This window comes from Oncorhynchus mykiss, chromosome 17 (assembly GCF_057628025.1).
Source record: "Oncorhynchus mykiss isolate SJ-2025 chromosome 17, ASM5762802v1, whole genome shotgun sequence".
NCBI classification, from domain to species: domain Eukaryota; kingdom Metazoa; phylum Chordata; class Actinopteri; order Salmoniformes; family Salmonidae; genus Oncorhynchus; species Oncorhynchus mykiss.
The window spans coordinates 62512219-62529444 of NC_143038.1; the positions used below are offsets into that span (position 1 = coordinate 62512219).

At 41.2% G+C, this 17226-nt stretch overlaps 1 protein-coding gene across 6 annotated transcripts in view; it reads left to right on the forward strand.

Annotated features, from left to right (window-relative positions):
- LOC110494640 (kazrin) overlaps positions 1-17226 on the forward strand; it is a 243714-nt gene that overhangs the window by 212873 nt on the left and 13615 nt on the right. For all 6 annotated transcript variants that reach the window (XR_016488067.1, XR_005036682.2, XM_021569878.3 and 3 more), the window contains 2 exons: positions 11901-12098; positions 16680-16816. Coding sequence is in view for 4 of the 6 variants with exons in the window: in XM_021569878.3 (XP_021425553.3) it covers positions 11901-12098; positions 16680-16816 (335 nt within the window). In the remaining 2 variants the exon portion in view is untranslated. The remainder of the gene's footprint in view (positions 1-11900; positions 12099-16679; positions 16817-17226) is intronic.

Here is a 17226-nt window from a genome sequence, read left to right on the forward strand (position 1 = left end):
CTGTTATTACTGTAAGAATAATGTGAAGTGTTTGGAAATGGAAATGGAAATAATGATTAATGCACATATTTCAGTTTGGCTATTATATTTTGAAAGGACCACGGTGAGCTCTTTCTCCCTGTTGTTGGCTGCTGTTGTTGGCTGGCTAATTCCCTGCTATAACAAACCCGAGGAACATAACATGGTACATTTATTACACTGAATATTGCAGGCAGAGAGGCAAATAATTAATTGTCATACCGCGTCAATCTAACAGGGTCCGTGGAGATGCTTATTAAGATGAAATACAGGTCTGCACACATTAACCATTGGGGTAATTGACAGTTTCACAATGCATTGGAGGTGTCGTGTCTGTGCAAGAGTACAGCTCCTCTCAGTTAGGACAGTGCCTGTGGACATTTATAGTGAACATAGTACGTAGGTGTAGGATGAATTTGATGTCACCCCGGTCAGTGATGTGGCGACCTGGCACAGGGAGAGGAGTTGCCATATGATCATAGCCTCCAGCATAGTAACACATGTAGGCCAAGGGAGAACAGTGGGTGACACCTGCCCAGAAATTCCTACACAGCATGCTACATAGAAGTAGAGCAGATGGCTGCTGTCAAGGATGTGCTTGACACTCGTATCAAACTCACAGCACAGGTAGTCATCTATTTAATACCTCTGGCCCCAGCCCCTTTTTAGTCACGAGACCTGTCTGTTCGGTAAGCTGTGTCCCGGCTCTCTCTGTGTCTGATTGGAGAAGCCAGGGAGAGAGGGAAGAGGACAGGTTGATGGCCTGGTCAGAGCAGCCCTGATGCTAGACACTCTAATGGAGGGAGGCATGGCTCAGACTGGAGTAATTGAGTGAAGAGACGGGTGACCTTCTCTCCTCCGGGAGGTAGCTAATGGAACAGGCATGCTCCCTGTCTACTGGTGGTACTAAGACTGGAGTCAGGGAGATGATGACGACAACAACAACAACAACAACAACAACAACAATGCAATGGGTGCACTATACACACACGTACACATGGATTTTGTGTTGTAGATATGTGGTTAGTAGAGTAGGGGCCTGAGGGCACACACCTATTGTTTTGTGAAATCTGTTGTAAAATGTATTGTAATGTTTTTTTTAATTGTATAACTGCCTTAATTTTGCTGGACCCCAGGAAGAATAGCTTCTGCCTTGGCAGGAACTTATGAGGATCCATAATTAATTCAAATACTAATGGGATTTTCAACCGGCCAGGGCACATTATGGCCAGTAAAGTACATACATTTATTTTGGCTTATTCTTCAATAGTGTATACTAAAAGATTACCTCTGAGGCTTGTCCCTCATGTGTGCCTGTGTATTGTGTGAGAAGAGACAAACAGACATAAATCATTTCATGCTTTGCATGTCTATACAAAAAACCCAACTGACCCCACAAACACACTCCCTCTTACAGCCCTCCGTTGACAGCCCTCAGTGTGATTTCAGTGTCCAGTACGACACGATGTGTAGCCTATTTCTTCTGATTTCTTCTGATGATGTCCCTGCCAACTGGCATTTCCACACTGAAATGGCCACGTTGTCTCTGGGAAAAATAAAGAAGATTCTAAAGGTTTTGCCTTGCCTTCATTTCATCCTGACTTTAAGGCAGGCAGGGAGGGAGGTAAGGGAACCTAAAAAATGAGTGATTATGTAGCTCAGAGCTGACAGTGGGGGAGTAATGGCAGGATCAATGGGAAAGTGTATTTGAGGGAATTATGGTGCTGATTGCTTGTGCTTAAATCACCCTCTGTTCTGTTCCCACAGTATCTAGAGAATCTCTGAGTGCTCACCATGTGTCTGTCTTTCTTATGTTGAGTCACGTTGGATGGCTCTGATCCAACCGCTCTGCTATAGTTAGTGCAGATGCATACACTCTACAACGCTGGTGATAATGACAATTTCCTTCAAGTAGCCTACTTATCCATACATATAATTCTACATGATCATTATCATAATACACAGATATGACATCAGATTTAGAGTTAAACTGTCCTGAAACACTCCATTCAATTAAAGGTGCTTTATTGGCATGGGAATCATATGTTAACATTGCCAAAGCAAGTGAAGTAGATAATATGCAAAAGTGAAATAAACAATAAAAATGAACAGTAAACATTACAATCACAGAAGTTCCAAAAGAATAAAGACATTACAAATGTCATACTATGTATATATACAGCTATGTAACGATGTACAAATGGTTAAAGTACAAAAGGGAAAATAAATAAGCATAAATATGGGTTGTATTTTCAATGGTGTTTGTTCTTCACTGGTTGACCTTTTCTTATGGCAACAGGTCAAAAATATTGCTGCTGTGATTACACACTGTGGAATTTCACCCAGTAGAAATGGGAGTTTATTGAAATCGGGTTTGTTTTCGAATTCTTTGTGGATCTGTGGAATCTGAGGGAAATATGTGTCTCTAATATGGTCATACATTGGGCAGGATGTTAGGAAGTGCAGCTCAGTTTCCACCTCATTTTGTGGGCAGTGTGCACATAGGCAGACCTGGCTCTCAAGAGAAGACAGGCTATGCGGCCTTTCTCATTAGCAAGGATATGCTCACTGAGTCTGTACATAGTCAAAGCTTTCCTTAAGTTTGGGTCAGTCACAGTGGTCAGGTATTCTGCCACTGTGTACTCTCTGTTTAGGGCCAAATAGCATTCTAGTTTGCTCTGTTTTTTAGTTAAAGTAATTATCTTTTTGTTTTCTCATGATTTGGCTGGGTCTAATTGTATTGCTGTCCTGAGGCTCTGTGGGGTGTGTTTGTGTTTGTGAACAGTGCCCCAGGACCAGCTTGCTTAGAGGACTCTTCTCCAGGTTCATCTCTCTGTAGGTTATGGCTTTGATATGGAAGGTTTGGGAATCGCTTCCTTTAAGGTGGGTGTAGAATTTATCAGCTATTTTCTGGATTTTGATAATTAGCGGGTATCGGCCTAATTCTGCTCTGCATGCATTAGTTGGTGTTCTACGTTTTACACTTAGGATATTTTTGCAGAATTCTGCTTGCGGAGTCTTAATTTGGTGTTTGTCCCATTTTGTGAATTCTTGGTTGGTGAGCGGACCCCAGACCTCACAACCATAAAGGGCAATGGGTTCTATAACTGATTCAAGTATTTTTAGCCAGATCCGAATTGGTATGTCGAATTTGATGTTCCTTTTGATGGCATAGAATGCCCTTCTTGCCTTGTCTTTCAGATTGTTCACAGCTTTGTAGAAGTTAACTGTGGCGCTGATGTTTAGGTACGTATCATTTTTACTGGGCTCTAGGGCAACAGGCTCTAGATGGAATTTGTATTTGTGGTCCTGGCGACTGGATCTTTTTTGGAACATTATTTTGGTCTTACTGAGATTTACTGTCAGGGCCCAGGTCTGGCAGAATATGTGCAGAAGATCTAGGTGGTGTTGTAGGCCCTCCTTGGTTGGTGACAGAAGCACCAGATCATCAGCAAACAGTAGACATTTGACTTCAGATTCTAGTAGGGTGAGGCCGGGTGCTGCAGACTTTTCTAGTGCCCTCGCCAATTCATTGATATATATGTTGAAGAGGGTGGGGCTTAGGCTGCATCCCTGTCTGACCCCACGGCCTTGTGTGAAGAAATGTGTGTGTTTTTTGCCTTTTTTGTTGTTTGTGTAGATGGATTTTATAATGTTGTATGTTTTTCCCCCACACCACTTTCCATCAATTTGTATAGCAGACCCTCATGCCAAATTGAGTTGAAGGCTTTTTTTAACAAAGCATGAGAAGTCTTTGTTTTGGTTTGTTTGTTTGTCAATTAGGGTGTGCAGGGTAAATACGTGGTCTGTCATACGATAATCTGGTACAAGGTCAATTTGACATTTGCTCAGTACATTGTTTTCATTGAGGAAATGTACGAGTCTGCTGTTAATGATAATGAAGACGATTTTCCCAAGGTTGCTATTGATGCATTTCCTACGGAAGTTATTGAGGTCAAATTTGTCTCCACTTTTGTGGATTGGGGTGATCAGTCCTTGGTTCCAAATATTGGGGAAGATGCCAGAGCTAAGGATGATGTTAAAGAGTTTTGGTATAGCCAATTGGATTTCATTGTCTGTATATTTGACAATTTCATTGAGGATACCATCAACACCACAGGCCTTTTTGGGTTGGAGGGGTTTGATTTTGTCCTGTAGTTCATTCAAGGTAATTGGAGAATCCAGTGGGTTCTGGTAGTCTTTTATAGTGGATTCTAATATTTGTATTTGATCATGTATCATCTCCAATCCAAAGTTAAATCTAGAATCGGCTTCCTATTTCGCAACAAAGCATCCTTCACTCATGCTGCCAAACATACCCTTGTAAAACTGACCATCCTACCAATCCTCGACTATGTCATTTACAAAATAGCCTCCAATACCCTATTCAACAAATTGGATGCAGTCTGTCACAGTGCCATCCGTTTTGTCACCAAAGCCCCATATACTACCCACCATTGCTACCTGTACGCTCTCGTTGGCTGGTCCTCGCTTCATACTCGTCGCCAAACCCACTGGCTCCATGTCATCTACAAGACCCTGCTAGGTAAAGTCCCCCCTTATCTCAACTCGCTGGTCACCATAGCATCACCCACCTGTAGCATGCGCAGGTATATCTCTCTGGTCACCCCCAAAACCAATTCTGTCTTTGGCCGCCTCTCCTTACAGTTCTCTGCTGCCAATGACTGGAACGAACTACAAAAATCTCTGAAACTGGAAACACTTATCTCCCTCACTAGCTTTAAGCACCAGCTGTCAGAGCAGCTCACAGATTACTGCACCTGTACATAACCCACCTATAATTTAGCCCAAACAACTACAGCCACCAATTGTGCAAGTTCTCCCACTTATATACTTATTTTCCACCATCATTTGCAAATAAATTCAGAAATATCCTACAATGTGATATTCTGGATTTTTTTTCTAATTTTGTCTGCCATAGTTGAAGTGTACCTATGATGAAAATTACAGGCCTCTCTCATCTTTTTAAGTGGGAGAACTTGCACAATTGGTGGCTGACTAAATACTTTTTTGCCCCACTGTACCTCTTTCCCTACTGTATTTATTTTTATTTTATTTATTTATTTATTTTGCTCCTTTGCACCCCATTATTTTTTATCTCTACTTTGCACATTCTTTCACTGCAAATCTACCATTCCAGTGTTTTTACTTGCTATATTGTATTTACTTTGCCACCATAGCCATTTTTTTGCCTTTACCTCCCTTATCTCACCTCATTTGCTCACATTGTATATAGACTTGTTTCTACAGTATTATTGACTGTATGTTTGTTTTACTCCATGTGTAACTCTGTGTCGTTGTTTGTCTGCTTTGCTTTATCTTGGCCAGGTCGCAATTGTAAATGAGAACTTGTTCTCAACTTGCTTACCTGGTTAAATAAAGGTGAAATACATGTTTTTGCTATTTGTTCTTTGTTATACACTCTACATTGTATGGAAGGTTATACAATGACTGCATGTTTATTTATTTTTTTATTTTACCTTTATTTAACTAGGCAAGTCAGTTAAGAACAAATTCTTATTTTCAATGACGGCCTAGGAACAGTGGGTTAACTGCCTGTTCAGGGGCAGAACGACAGATTTGTACCTTGTCAGCTCGGGGGTTTGAACTTGCAACCTTCCGGTTACTAGTCCAACGCTCTAACCACTAGGCTACCCTGCCGCCCCTACCCTGCCGCCGTACTATAACCTATGGGACAAAGATTATTCAAATTTTGTATTATTATTATTTTATCTTCCACATTAGCAACCCTGGTACTAACACAGATTACTATAACAGCACAGTTAGTAGCACAGATTACTATAACAGTACAGTTAGTACCACAGATTACTATAACAGTGCAGTTAGTAGCACAGATTACTATAACAGCACAGTTAGTAGCACAGATTACTATAACAGCACAGTTAGTAGCACATATTACTATAACAGCACAGTTAGTAGCTCATATTACTATAACAGCAGAGTTAATACTACAGCTAGTACCACAGCTTAATCTAACAGCACAGTTAATACCACAGATTATGATAACAGCACAGTTAGTAGCACAAATTACTATAACAGCACAGTTAATACCACAGATTACTATAACAGTACAGTTAGTAGCACAGATTACTATAACAGCACAGTTAGTAGCACAGATTACCATAACAGTGCAGTTAGTAGCACAGATTACTATAACAGTACAGTTAGTACCACAGATTACTATAACAGTACAGTTAGTAGCACAGATTACTATAACAGCACAGTTAGTAGCACAGATTATGATAACAGCACAGTTAGTAGCACAAATTACTATAACAGCACAGTTAATACCACAGATTACTATAACAGTACAGTTAGTAGCACAGATTACTATAACAGCACAGTTAGTAGCACAGATTACCATAACAGTGCAGTTAGTAGCACAGATTACTATAACAGTACAGTTAGTACCACAGATTACTATAACAGTACAGTTAGTAGCACAGATTACTATAACAGCACAGTTAGTAGCACAGATTACTATAACAGCACAGTTAGTAGCACATATTACTATAACAGCACAATTAACACCACAGATTACTATAACAGCACAGTTAGTAGCACAGATTACAATAACAGCACAGTTAGTAGCTCATATTACTCTAACAGCACAGTTAGTATCACAGATTACTATAACAGCACATTTAGTAGCACAGATTACTATAACAGTACAGTTAGTAGCACAGATTACTATAACAGTACTGTTAGTAGCACAGATTACTATAACAGCACAGTTAGTAGCTCATATTACTCTAACAGCACAGTTAGTAGCACAGATTACTATAACAGCACAGTTAGTAGCACAGATTACTATAACAGTGCAGTTAGTAGCACAGATTACTATAACAGTACAGATTACTATAACAGGACAGTTAGTAGCACAGATTACTATAACAGCACAGTTAGTAGCACAGATTACTCTAACAGCACAGTTAGTAGCTCATATTACTCTAACAGCACAGTTAGTAGCACAGATTACTATAACAGCACATTTGGTACCACAGATTAATATAGTAGCACAGTTAATACCACAGATTACTATAACAGCACAGTTAGTGGCACAGATTACTCTAACAGCACAGTTAGTACCACATATTACTTTAACAGTACAGTTAGTACCACAGATTACTATAACAGTACAGTTAGTACCAAAGATTACTTTAACAGTACAGTTAGTAGCACAGATTACTATAACAGCACAGTTAGTACCACAGATTACTATAACAGTACAGATTACTTTAACAGTACAGTTAGTAGCACAGATTACTATAACAGCACAGTTAGTACCACAGATTACTATAACAGCACAGTTAGTAGCACAGATTACTATTACAGCACAGTTAGTAGCACAGATTACTTTAACAGTACAGTTAGTACCACAGATTACTATAACAGTACAGATTACTTTAACAGTACAGTTAGTACCGCAGATTACTTTAACAGTACAGTTAGTACCACAGATTACTATAACAGTACAGTTAGTATCACAGATTACTATAACAGTACAGATTACTATAACAGGACAGTTAGTAGCACAGATTACTATAACAGCACAGTTAGTAGCTCATATTACTCTAACAGCACAGTTAGTAGCACAGATTACTATAACAGCACATTTGGTACCACAGATTAATATAGTAGCACAGTTAATACCACAGATTACTGTAACAGCATAGTTAGTGGCACAGATTACTCTAACAGCACAGTTAGTACCACATATTACTTTAACAGTACAGTTAGTACCACAGATTACTATAACAGTACAGTTAGTACCACAGATTACTTTAACAGTACAGTTAGTAGCACAGATTACTATAACAGCACAGTTAGTACCACAGATTACTATAACAGTACAGATTACTTTAACAGTACAGTTAGTAGCACAGATTACTATAACAGCACAGTTAGTACCACAGATTACTATAACAGCACAGTTAGTAGCACAGATTACTATTACAGCACAGTTAGTAGCACATATTACTTTAACAGTACAGTTAGTACCACAGATTACTATAACAGTACAGATTACTTTAACAGTACAGTTAGTACCACAGATTACTTTAACAGTACAGTTAGTACCACAGATTACTATAACAGTACAGTTAGTACCACAGATTACTATAACAGTACAGATTACTATAACAGCACAGTTAGTAGCACAGATTACTATAACAGCACAGTTAGTAGCACAGATCACTTTAACAGCACAGTTAGTAGCACAGATTACTTTAACAGTACAGTTAGTACCACAGATTACTATAACAGCACAGTTGGTACAACATATTACTATAGTAGCACAGTTAGTAACACAGATTACTTTAACAGTACAGTTAGTACCACAGATTACTATAACAGTACAGATTACTTTAACAGTACAGTTAGTACCACAGATTACTTTAACAGTACAGTTAGTACCACAGATTACTATAACAGTACAGTTAGTACCACAGATTACTATAACAGTACAGATTACTATAACAGCACAGTTAGTAGCACAGATTACTATAACAGAACAGTTAGTAGCACAGATCACTTTAACAGCACAGTTAGTAGCACAGATTACTTTAACAGTACAGTTAGTACCACAGATTACTATAACAGCACAGTTGGTACAACATATTACTACAGTAGCACAGTTAGTAACACATATTACTCTAACAGCACAGTTAATACCACAGATTACTATAACAGCACATTTGGTACCACAGATTAATATAGTAGCACAGTTAATACCACAGATTACTCTAACAGCACAGTTAGTGGCACAGATTACTCTAACAGCACAGTTAGTACCACAGATTACTATAACAGCAAAGTTAATACCACAGCTAGTACCACAGCTTAATCTAACAGCACAGTTAATACCACAGATTATGATAACAGCACAGTTAGTAGCACAGATTACTATAACAGCACAGTTAATACCACAGATTACTATAACAGCACAGTTAGTAGCACAGATTACTATAACAGTGCAGTTAGTAGCACAGATTACTATAACAGCACAGTTAGTAGCACAGATTACTATAACAGTGCAGTTAGTAGCACAGATTACCATAACAGCACAGTTAGTAGCTCATATTACTATAACAGCACAGTTAGTACCACATATTACTATAACAGTACAGATTACTATAACAGTACAGATTACTATAACAGCACAGTTAGTAGCACAGATTACTATAACAGCACTGTTAGTAGCACATATTACTATGACAGTACAGTTAGTAGCACAGATTACTCTAACAGTACAGTTAGTAGCACAGATTACTCTAACAGTACAGTTAGTAGCACAGATTACTCTAACAGTACAGTTAGTTTTCTTATTTTCATGTTTTTGTTCTACCTTGTGTTATTTTTGGTACTACATTGATATTGATTACTGCATTGTTGGGTTTGGAACTTACAAGACACTGTACTGCACATGACGATAACACTTGAAACTACAACTGCAGTGCATCTGAACAGCACAAAACTGCCTGGGATGCATACTTCTACTTTTGTCTGGCTGCTCTGCTCTACACAGCTAACAAAGATGGAAGCTGGACTCGCCTGCAACAAATAAGAAAGCCTGTAGGTAAACAGATGAATAAGCGGATTTAGCCGGCAAGAAGGCTGTGAAAGATTGCTCTCTCCAGGATACTACCTCCTTATGCCATGTACAATACAGAGTTGCTGCCTAGCGCGTCTCTCCACAGCCAGAGTCGACAGTGACCGATGGACTGTCCCTTTCTCTCTTATCTGGGCCTCTGCAGCCCCACGTGGTCTGGCTACAGGCCCTCACACACACTCTTTCTCTGTTCGCACACAGCTCCCCTACACCCTCATACCGGAGAAGACTTGCCAGTGATGTTTTGAAATATTTATTATCTATCTTCGTGCAACATCACCGAGTGCCAAGTCAATCTCCTGGTTCAGTTACTGTGCACAACCAATGCGTAGCACCTATCTGTGTAATGTACAACAAGTACAGTATGAATGCCAGAACACACTGCGGCTCTCAGGCCTTGTCAATGCCCTTGGATATCTTTGATTAGAGGAAGGATAGTGGCCAAAACGGTCTGATTTTTACATGCGGTCTCCCAGGTACCAACCAGCCGTGCTCCCTACCCTGCTTAGGGATGGAAGTGTTTGGGCTGCTGATTTCTGCTGTTGGTATAGCTTCTGCCCAGTCATACAAACATTGTGCATTGTTCTGAACCATGACACTGTATATATTCTAGAATCTTTAGTGTGAAAATATAACCCATTATGACAAGTTAATGTCTTTGTTGTGGTGTGCGGCCCGGCCCTGACTGGGGTGAAATAGAAGCTCTAAACTAACCTCAGCTAGTCGATTCCTTGTATCTTATGAAATGGAGGCCTTGACTCCTCTGTTCAGTTCAGGATCTTTGTGTTCAGCGTTTCTTGCCTTGGTAAATGTGCTTGTGTATTAGGAGATACTGTGCCAATTACTGTCTTCGGATTCTCTGTGTTGTATCCCTGGTTTCCAGCTCTTGTTTATCGCTTGCTAAGTCCCTTGCTCCCAGAGGACTGTGAGGTAGTTTGTCAGTGGAAAGGCACGGAGCTTGCGTTCCAGATATATATATTTTTTATAGAGTCTTATCAAACTACTGTCTCTCACTGGCTCTGCAGCCCTGCCAATTTGTCCTGACACTGTCACTCCTCGTCTACCTCTATCGCTCATCACCCATGGCTTCAGTTTACTGCCTGCTGTGTGTGAGTACTGTTGTGTGTGTGTGCGTGTCTGCGTGCGTGCGTGCGTGCACTTACGTGCGTGTGTGCATGTGCAACGAGTGTGTACTTGTGAATCCCACTGGGCACAGATATCAATTCAAAGTCTATTCCACGTTGGTTCAACGTAATTTAATTGGAATGACTTGAATTTTTTTTTAATTCAACCGGTGTGTATCCAGTGGGAGGTTGCTGTGGGTTTTCTACTCTATATATTGTCATATGCTTCGTACTCACACTGTTTCTGCTCCTCTCCCTTTGTAACGCTGTTACACACCTCCCTCCTCTCCCTTTATAACCCTGTTACACACCTCCCTCCTCTCCCTTTGTAACCTTGTTACACACCTCCCTCCTCTCCCTTTGTAACCCTGTTACACACCTCCCTCCTCTCCCTTTGTAACCCTGTTACACACCTCCCTCCTCTCCCTTTGTAACCCTGTTACACACCTCCCTCCTCTCCCTTTGTAACCCTGTTACACACCTCCCTCCTCTCCCTTTGTAACCCTGTTACACACCTCCCTTCTCTCCCTTTGTAACCCTGTTACACACCTCCCTTCTCTCCCTTTGTAACCCTGTTACACACCTCCCTCCTCTCCCTTTGTAACCCTGTTACACACCTCCTTCCTCTCCCTTTGTAACCCTGTTACACACCTCCTCTCCCTTTGTAACCCTGTTACACACCTCCTTCCTCTCCCTTTGTAACCCTGTTACACACCTCACCTCCCCTTTGTAACCCTGTTACACACCACACTCCTCTCCCTTCTCAACGTTTTCCTGTTGACTTTCACAACTCTCACCATCCCCCTCACTTATTCTCTGTCTGTCTGTCTGTCTTTCTACTCTTCCCTTCTCCTTCTCCCTCCTTAATTTTAATTATAAACCTCCATCTCATTGTCCTTACTCCCTATTTCTCAACTAATCTCTCCTTCACTCCACCTCTCCACTCTTCCTTCCCCACCCTTTCCTCATTACTTCACATCTCTCCATTCCCAACCTCAGGGGGTTGGGTTAAAAGCACAAAGACACATTTCTGTCGACTGTAAGTAATGGAAAATTAAGTCTCTCTCTCTCTTTCTCTCTCTCTCTCTCTCTCTCTCTCTGTGTAGTGTTGCTGCGTGAGGAGGTGGCCCAGCTGCAGGAAGAGGTGCACCTGTTGCGGCAGATGAAGGACATGTTGAGTAAGGACCTGGAGGAGACCCAGGGCCAGGGAGGCTGCTCCTCCAACCTCCTCTCTGACACTGAGCTCCGCGTGCAGATGGGAGACAAGGAGCAGGAGCTGGACCGAGTCAAGGAGGCCTTACAAGGTCAGGGGGAACCCTGTGGTGCTCACCTATTACCCTGCTAGTTCTACCTGAGCCCTACCTTGCTCTCCTACCCTACAGTTCTGCCTAAGTCCTACCCTGATAGTACTACCTGAGTCCTATCCTACTGTCCTACCATAGTCATACCTTACTTTACTACCTTGCTAGTTCTACCTGAGTCCTACCCTACTGTCCTACCCTGCTAGTCCTAGCTGAGTTGTACCATACTTTCCTACCTGAGTCCTACCCTACTGTCCTACGAGTCCTCTTCTACTGTCCTACCTGAGTCGTACCCTACTGTCCTACCCTGCTAGTCCTACCTGAGTCCTACCCTACTGTCCTACCTGAGTTATACCCTATTGTCTTACCTGAGTCATACCCTACTGTCCTACCTTGCTATTCCTACCTTTCACTTTCACTCATACTCTACTGTCCTACCTGAGGCATACCCTAATGTCCTACCTGAGTCATACCCGACTGGTCTACCTTGATATTCCTACCTGAGTCATACCCCACTGTCCTACCTTGCTATTCCTACCTGAGTCCTTTCCCTACTGTCCTACCTGAGTCCTACCCTAAGTCCTACCTGAGTTCTACCCTGCTAGTCCTACCTGAGTCCTTTGCAGAGGCAGTTGCAATGCGTTCTGTATGGTGCATACGTTGGATTTATCCAACATGTGCATCAAATTGTATGCGTAGACTTAACAGACATATTATCAAAAGGTGAATGTTGCACACATATCCAATAAAACATGTGGATTACAAAATGAAATATTTATTATGCAGCATTGATGCAATGATGCTGTTGGTCTTAGAGGCATTAGTCCTAATATACTACACAGCTGTCTGAGCCCCACCTTAAGCTCCATATGTTTCTCACAGCTCAGTCAAACCCGCTTCATCTCACTAGAGATAATATCCGTTTATCACTCAACACGTCGATCAGTCAATCCCTTTAAAAAATGTATCTGACCTAACTGTGTCTGGTATGCCCCTTATGTTTTTCAGTGGAGGCTCCTCAGAGGAGGAAGGGGAGGACCAATCTCCTCAGTGAATATCAGAAAAATAATAAAATAAAATGTCAAATGTTATCCTTTTTAGAGAAAACAAAATAAAAACGAAATATATTCACATCATCAAACAATTGATTAAAACACACTGTTTTGCAATGAAGGTCTACAGTTGCCTAAGCATAACTCTGTAGGGTAGCATAATGGTGTAGCCGGAGGACAGCTAGCTTCTGTCCTCCTCTGGGTACATTGACTTCAATACAAAACTGAGGAGGCTCATCATGGTTCTCACCCTCTTCCATAGACTTAAACAGTAATTATGACAACTTCCAGAGGACATCCTCCAACCTATCAGAGCTTGTGCAGCATGATATGACATGTTATCCAATGAATCTAGTAGTGAAAGCATAAGCTACAGCTAGCTAGCACTGCAGTGCATAAAATGTAGTGAGTAGTTGACTCAAAGAGAGAAAAATACAACAGTTTGAACTACTACCTTTCACCCAAAATTTAGGAGAAGCTAGAGAGAGAGCTAGCTATATTTAGTATATATTATTTCCCTTTCACTTTCACTTACTTAGCTAGCATCGAATGCAGCTAGATAGTTTAGTCTACTCAAACACCTGGCTCAAACAGAGAGGCGTGCTATGTTAGCTAGCTGACTATAGCTATCCAACACTGGAACTCTTCCAAGTCAAGGTACTGTTTTTGCTTTTATTATTTTATTGCCACCCGGGCCCACCGGTGTAACTGCTGAACTGCTGGCTGCTGACTGTACACTGTACTGCATGATAGCAGGTTTACTAACACGTTTGTTCCAGTAACGATGTCGACTATGACGTGAAAATGATGTAGGCTGTGTATAGCGTTAGCGCTCATAATATGAAGGTTTGGCTTCAAAAGTTTTTTTTGCCTGGTCACAGACAGCTGATGTGTTGTGCACTGAAGTCCAAAAGCGAAAGGGAAAAGGTGAGAGGAGCAGAGTGTGGAGATAGATGCGAGAAGGGATTATTTATACAATGCGCTGTTTATATGTGGCTGCTATGAAAGTGAACTGTGTTTGCGTGTGATAAGTAGTGTTGGGGTGTCGACTCCAAAAATCCTGGCGTCGTGCACCACTACTGATCAGGGGTGTATTCATTACGCCAATTCTGTTGAAAAACATTTCTTAAATGGAAGCAAATGTAACGAAATGTGGATAAACCTACCTGAATTTGTCTAATAGAAACTCTCATTTGCAACTGTTAGACTATTGATTACACCCTAGATCAACTAGATGCTGGCAAGAGTGTGCAAGGTGGTATTGTCACTGTCACTGTCTGTCATCTTGATTACCACAAATTCTCTCAACCTGTTCACCTACATTGGAAACTTACCTATAGGCTAGGTTGTAGAAACCTCATAATGGGTACAGGGAGAATTTAAGTATCATGTAGTAGCCTAAACCTATCGCTGCTACATTGAGCTGGGTGAATGAAATATGAATGTCAGTCATCCAATATGCTGTAATAGAAATAAGGCCATGCTCATTAAAACAGTTAGAATCCTCCCTCATCTTAAACAGCACTGACCACCACTGAAGTTTATCTACTGTATGTACTAACTGTGTGTAGTATAGAATTCTTATTTGTCATCTCTTCTTATCTGTCATAATAGTCATGGTGTGTGTGTGTGTGTGTGTGTGTGTGTGAGGTAGACATACACTACCGTTCAAAAGTTTGGGGTCACTTAGAAATGTCAATTTCAAAAGCAATTTTTTGCTTTTCTTTCAAAAACAAGGGCATCTCTAAGTGACCCCAAACTTTTGAATAGTAGTGTATATAAGTCGATTATTTCTGCCTGATCTGTCCTTCCACAGTGTCAGTAATTAGATCTGTTCATCATTCTACTTGGCTCAAGTCTAGGCCCAGTTCCTTCAAGGTTGAGCTCCATAAATGGTAACACACAGGCATTGCTTCAAGATATACAGGGCCTTCGGAAAGTATTCAAACCCCTTGACTTTATTTCACATTTTGCCTTATTCTAAATGTATATTAAATTGTTTCTTTCCCTCATCAATCTACAAACAATACCCCATAATGACAAAGCAAAAACTGGTTTGTAGAAGTGTTTGCTAATTTATTAAAAATGAAAAAATGAAATATCACATTAACATAAGTATTCAGACCCTTTACTCAGTACTTTGTTGAAGCACCTTTGGCAGCGATTACAGCCTTGAGTCTTCTTAAGTATGACGCTACAAGCTTGGCACACCTGTATTTGGGGAGTTTATCCAATTATTCTCTGCAGGTCCTCTCAAGCTCTGTCAGGTTGGATGGGGAGCGTTGCTGCACAGCTATTTTCAGGTCTCTCCAGAGATGTTTGATCGGGTTCAAGTCCAGTCTCTGGCTGGGCCACTCAAGGACATTCAGAGACTTGTCGTGAAGCCACTCATGCGTTGTCTTGGCTGTGTGCTTAGGGTTGTTGTCCAAGACTCATAGAGTCAAATGTAGTTTGTCACATGCACAGAATACAACAGGTAGACCTTACTGTGAAATGCTTACCTACAATCCTTAACCAACAATGCAGTTTAAAAAATAAATAAAGTTGAGTTTATTTAGTAAATATTTTCTTAAGTAAAAAAAAAGTAACACAATAAAATAACAATAATGAGGCTATATAGAGGAGGTACCTGTACCTCAATGTTGAGGTCATTTGTACATGTAGGTAGGGGTAAAGTGACTATGCATAGATAATAAACAGCAAGTAGCAGCAGTGTAAAAACAAAGGGGGGGGGTCAATGTAAATAGTCCGGTGGCCATTTGATTAATTGTTCAGCAGTCTTATGGCTTGGGGGTAGAAGCTGTTAAGGAGCCTTTTGGACTCCGGTACTGCTTGCCGTGCGGGAGCAGAGAGAACAGTCTATGAGTCTTGGACAATTTTTTGAGACTTCCTCTTACACCTGCTAGTATATAGGTCCTGGATGGCAGAAAACTTGACCCCAGTGATGTACTGGGCCATACGCACTACCCTCTGTAGCGACCTTATGGTCGGATGCAGAGCAGTTGCCATACCAGGTGGTGATGCAACCTTTCAGGATGCTCTCGATGGTGGAGCTGTAGAACTTTTTGACGATCTGGGGACCCATGCCAAATCTTTTCAGTCTCCTGAGGGGGAACCAGGATAGTTTGTTGGTGATGTGGACACTCCTCCCTATGAGCTATCTCATCGTTTCGGTGATCAGGACTACCACCAGCAAAATGTAACGAGTACTTTAGGGTGTCAAGAAAAATGTATGGACTAAAAAGTACAGTATTTTCTTTAGGAATGTAGTGAAGTAAAAGTCAAAGTTGTCAAAACTGTTAATAGTAAAGTAAAATAAAGATACCCCAAAAAACGACTTATGTACTACTTTAAAGTATATTTACTTAAGTACTTTACACCACTGTTTGGGATAACAATGTTGCTCTTCCTAGGATTTTACAATAAGCCACAGTGTCATCTTGTGGTAATCAAATATAGCTGCATCTCTGACCCAACCTTCTGTTAAAGCCTTTAGAGTGTGTGTGTGTGTGTGTGTGTGTGTGTCCCACAGCTATGAAGTCTGACCGTAAGCGTCTGAAGGTGGAGAAGGCAGACCTGGTGAACCAGATGCAGCAGCTGTACACCACACTGGAGAGCCGGGAGGAGCAGCTCCGAGACTTCATACGCAACTACGACCAGCACCGAAAGGTACACTCACATTTACGCTCAACTACGACCAGCACCGAAAGGCACACTCACATTTACGCTCAACTACGACCAGCACCGAAAGGTACACTCACATTTACGCTCAACTACGACCAGCACAGAAAGGTACACTCACATTTACGCTCAACTACGACCAGCACAGAAAGGTACAGTGCACTCAACTACGACCAGCACAGAAAGGTACACTCACATTTACGCTCAACTACGACCAGCACTGAAAGGTACACTCACATTTACGCTCAACTACGACCAGCACAGAAAGGTACAGTACACTCAACTACGACCAGCACAGAAAGGTACAGTGCACTCAACTACGACCAGCACAGAAAGGTACCCTCACATTTACGCTCAACTACGACCAGCACTGAAAGGTACAGTCACATTTACGCTCA